Below are 4,137 nucleotides of genomic sequence, written 5' to 3' on the forward strand. Positions count from 1 at the left end.
TGTGTAAAATTTATTCTCTTATAAAATAGCAATAACAAAAATAATGATATATAATTAAATATTTGCATAAAAAGATACACTTTTGGTGCGGCATCGTTATTAAACTTACAATATATGTAACATGTGCATAAAATATGCAATAAATATCAACAAATATATCATTAACAATATATTTTAGTCGAGACAATTTGCCTGACTAAATTCTATATGAATAATGTTTTCCACTCCTTTATTTTGTTGCGAACATTGTTAATTATTTTGCTTTCATCAGACACTATACTCCCAGCACGTGGAAACAAGCTAGTTTAAAAAATGTATCAATCAATTATATTAAGAGAACTAGTATAAAGTAGTATTGATTTTATATATCACTATAATTACATGCAACATATGAGCTAGATCAACCAAGTACGTCTGGATAGCAGGGTGTCTCTTTCTATATAAATAAATTAATTTGTTTAATTTTGATAAATCTATCAAGAATTATAATTGCTCTGTAAAAAAAAAAAGAAACATATATTGAAGTCTAAAAATCTCTCACACAATTACGGGAAAAAATAAATAATTTTTTAGGGACAAGATAAAATGCCGTTCACAACATTTTTTTCCACAGCATTAATACATGAAAGTTGAAGCAAAAAATCAACAATGAAAAAAGACTAGTACTAAATACTAATTCCTTTAGAACGGTATATATTCTATACTAATTATTTATAAACATACAATAGGAAGAAATTAAAAGCCAAAATTAAAGTAACTTTAATATGCAGTTACTATAACTTTCTATAGTATATTAGCAACTAATTAACTACAACGTAACGTTTCCTAGCTTAATTAGCTAGCTAGACATACAATCGATCCCTCAACCAAAAAAATACAATGGTTGATGGGGAATTTTCGATCAATCGATCTCTTGTGTTTTTAACAATAATAATCAACATGCTGCAGGGGGATTGTTGAAATGATTGTAGAAATGAGAATTAGGAGCCATGGTGAAGGCAGTGATCTTATTCGGACCACCCTCTTCGCCGAGCCTCTCGCAAGAGGGACACATGGAGAGGGTGGCTGCAGACATAGGCATGTATAAGGATTGTGTTGTTAGTTTCAATGCCTTCAATTCTTGTAGCTCTTTATTTAGTCTCCTGTTTTCGTCTGTTAATGTTTCACAACATTTCTTCAAGAATTCGCAATCTACCTCTGTTTGTTTCAGTTTTGTTCTGCAACATCCAAACCAAATGTTATCTATCATAAAACTTGTTTTCAAAATGCAGTTTCTTAAATGCAATTTTTACCGTGGTAAAAAAATAATATAGTTTATATTTTTCCTTAAAATATTGAGTATTAAAATTATTGTTTTATAACCTTTTTTTAAAAAAAATTGTTCCTGAACATATTCTTATTTTTAAATTATTATATAACTATTTTTAATTAATTTTTTAAAAGACATCTATAATTAATACTAGCTACTAATATATTTTGTAATTTAAGAACTACCTCTAATTAATTCTATTAGTGCTTATATGTATTACTAATTGTTTTTGGAGTAATATACGTATTGTTAATTGCTGTAAATTAATAATAATTTTTTATCATGCTTAAAAATATACTAGTATATTTATCTAAAGTTTATGTACCTGGCTCTCCGATTCTGGAACCACACTTCAACTTGTCGAGGCCGTAGATTCAATTGCCTCGCTAAAGCTTGTTTTTGTTTCTGAAAAATAAAATCCAATCGAAAAGAATAATAATAATTAATTAAATTGATGTAATTAATTTTGACTAATTAATTAGAAAAGAGAATATAATTAATTACAGGATTGAGTGTGCTGTGTAGTTTGAAACTTTCTTCGAGAAGTAAAGATTGTTGTTTGGTAAGCCTAAGTTTCTTTCTAGCATTAGTAGCATCTTCATCTTCATCACTAACTCTTGAAGAATTAACTCTCTCTTCTTCAACCTCTTCATAGCTGAAATCTCTCTCCCTCTTCACTTGTTGTAGTACTCTCCCACTTGAGAAAGAAGAAACAACACTGTTACTATGAGCTTGGTTGTTGGTACAATAAGTACTTTCACTAGAAAGTCCCAAAGTTAAGGATGGTTCGTTGGAGGAATAGTTTTTCATTGATATTGAGTGGTGGTTGATGGTTGTTTCATTTGGATTCAATGATAAGCCTAGAACAAGATGAAGGCCTGAGTTATTGGAATCTTGTTGAACACCCATTTGATATAATTAAGAGAAGAAGAAAAAAAAGAAAGAAAGAGGTTTGGAAAAATATAGGATATTATGGTATGGTTTTAAAGGGATGGAGAATGAATACAAATACAAATAGTAATGTGTTGGTTGGGTGAGTGGGTGGGTGGCTGTGATTAATTAATAATTATTAATCAAACGGAGTATTGAGTAGGGAAACGAATCTTATAGTAATGAAAAAGTCTCTTCTATTTACAAAGGTTGACTATTTTAACTTCACTACTAGTAACAAACAAACTAATAAAATTCTCTTTATATCATCAAAATGGGTACGTGCAGTAGTGGGAACCTTAGATTTAAACACAATTATATTTCAAAAAGTTAGTATTATTTGGTCTTAAACTTTTAATAGATGCAATTGTTGTCGAAAAAAATAAAATAAATCATTAAAATTTAAATTATTTAAGAGTAAATTGAATTAAATTTAAAGAATTATAAGAATATTTTTGTCAAAAATATTGTAACATGAAACTTATAATTATAGGAGGAGGGAGTAGGACTTTCTTTACCTATATACGATTTTTTGACGTCACCTATATGTTGTTCCTTGCGTGTGTAATAACTTCACTTCACATTTCACCAATTATTTGCCCTCCTTCATTTTGCTATACTCGTGTTCCTCTTACTTTTATCTTTCTAGGCTTCATTTTTTTTTTCTTTGAAAGGTTCTTAGATAAGGGGACTGCCGTGTATTTTTTAGTATTATATAAGGATTGAATATTAAATCCTTAATTTACATTCTCGCTTATTTATTTCTTGAGTTTGATATTATTTTATAATGAGACTAATTTATTAATTTTCTCATCCACGTTATATACCTCTATCTCACACACAACACACGCGTATATATTGAATGATAAAGTATTATTTTTGTTGTTGTTGTTGGTGAATAATGACAAAGTGTTCGCAAGTTAAAATATTCAATATATTATCCATCTATATGCATTAACTCATCCAAAGTTTGCTTAATAAGTTATTTCCTAAAATAAATGTAACAATCGAAAAATTAAAAGCATGATCATGTGTAACAGACCCACATGCACTGTCCCCCACTCCGTGTCTGATTGAACTAATTAAAGATAGGTGCCATGTCACTTTGTTATACCAATATTTTGTAGTGTTATTTATTAGGAAGAATTGTTAAATAAAAAAAACAATATAAAAGTAAAGTTTTGACTAATTAAATTATAGTTAATTATATATAAAATAGTGAGTAGTTATTATTTAAAAAAATTAAATCGTATTACAACGATTTTCGTATTTCTTGTCAATTTCTCTAAGAAGCATTCTCCACTTTTTAGTGAACGAGGAATTTGTGGTATGGTTGGACGTTTTTAATTTAATTTCCTCTAGCTTATTAGGAAGGTGTGTAGGATTCATTAGAAAATGATGTGCACTGTTTGTTTGTTTGTTTCCAAATGGAAAATAAAATTAAAGAAAGTAGGTAAAACACACAATTGGAGTTTCAATGAGTTATAATGGTGCCAGAATATGATTCATCAACAAGAATCCAGATCTTTGCTTAACTAGAAAGTTGATGTGGAGTGTTTGGGACCTACTTCTATGTATTAGTACTATAACTCTACAAGAATTAACTTCAAATAATGCATTGTCGGCTATGCTAAGCCAAAGTTAGGTCACCCGTAGTTAATGATAAGCCTAAAATAATTGATCACTAGTAGTAAATAAAAGTGTTCGCATCATGTAACCAAAAGAATGGCCTCAACTCATATATGTTTTTTTAATATAAAAAATGTTAGTTGTTGTATATTATTTAATAGGTTGATAATTTGTGTCTTGCACGGGACTCATAGATTGCTTCTTTTTTTTTTTTTTTTTTTTTTTTTTTTTTTTTAAACATATGAATTTAGGTGTTTTTTTATAAAAAT

The 4,137-nt window shown here is 28.5% G+C and overlaps 1 protein-coding gene across 1 annotated transcript; it reads right to left on the bottom strand.

Annotated features, from left to right (window-relative positions):
- Positions 1–666: 666 nt before the first annotated feature.
- On the bottom strand, positions 667–2,388 carry LOC101509688 (homeobox-leucine zipper protein HAT22). The gene is made up of 3 exons (XM_004511744.4): positions 1,814–2,388; positions 1,635–1,714; positions 667–1,217 (listed from the first exon to the last, which is right to left on the bottom strand). Exons 1-3 carry the CDS (start codon positions 2,216–2,218, stop codon positions 935–937), a joined length of 768 nt encoding a protein of 255 aa, XP_004511801.1. The 5' UTR covers positions 2,219–2,388; the 3' UTR covers positions 667–934.
- Between the last annotated feature and the right edge of the window lie 1,749 nt (positions 2,389–4,137).

This window comes from Cicer arietinum, chromosome 8, assembly GCF_000331145.2.
Source record: "Cicer arietinum cultivar CDC Frontier isolate Library 1 chromosome 8, Cicar.CDCFrontier_v2.0, whole genome shotgun sequence".
Classification (NCBI taxonomy): Eukaryota; Viridiplantae; Streptophyta; class Magnoliopsida; order Fabales; family Fabaceae; genus Cicer; species Cicer arietinum.

Bases quoted from the DNA above. Each gene is read 5' to 3' on its own strand.
- LOC101509688 (XM_004511744.4), bottom strand. From the start codon at position 2,218: ATGGGTGTTCAACAAGATTCCAATAACTCAGGCCTTCATCTTGTTCTA. The intron at 1,715-1,813 runs GTAATTAATTAT...TTTATTTTTCAG, and splicing joins TACACAGCACACTCAATCCT to AAACAAAAACAAGCTTTAGC. The intron at 1,218-1,634 runs GTACATAAACTT...TGGATGTTGCAG, and splicing joins TTCCAGAATCGGAGAGCCAG to AACAAAACTGAAACAAACAG.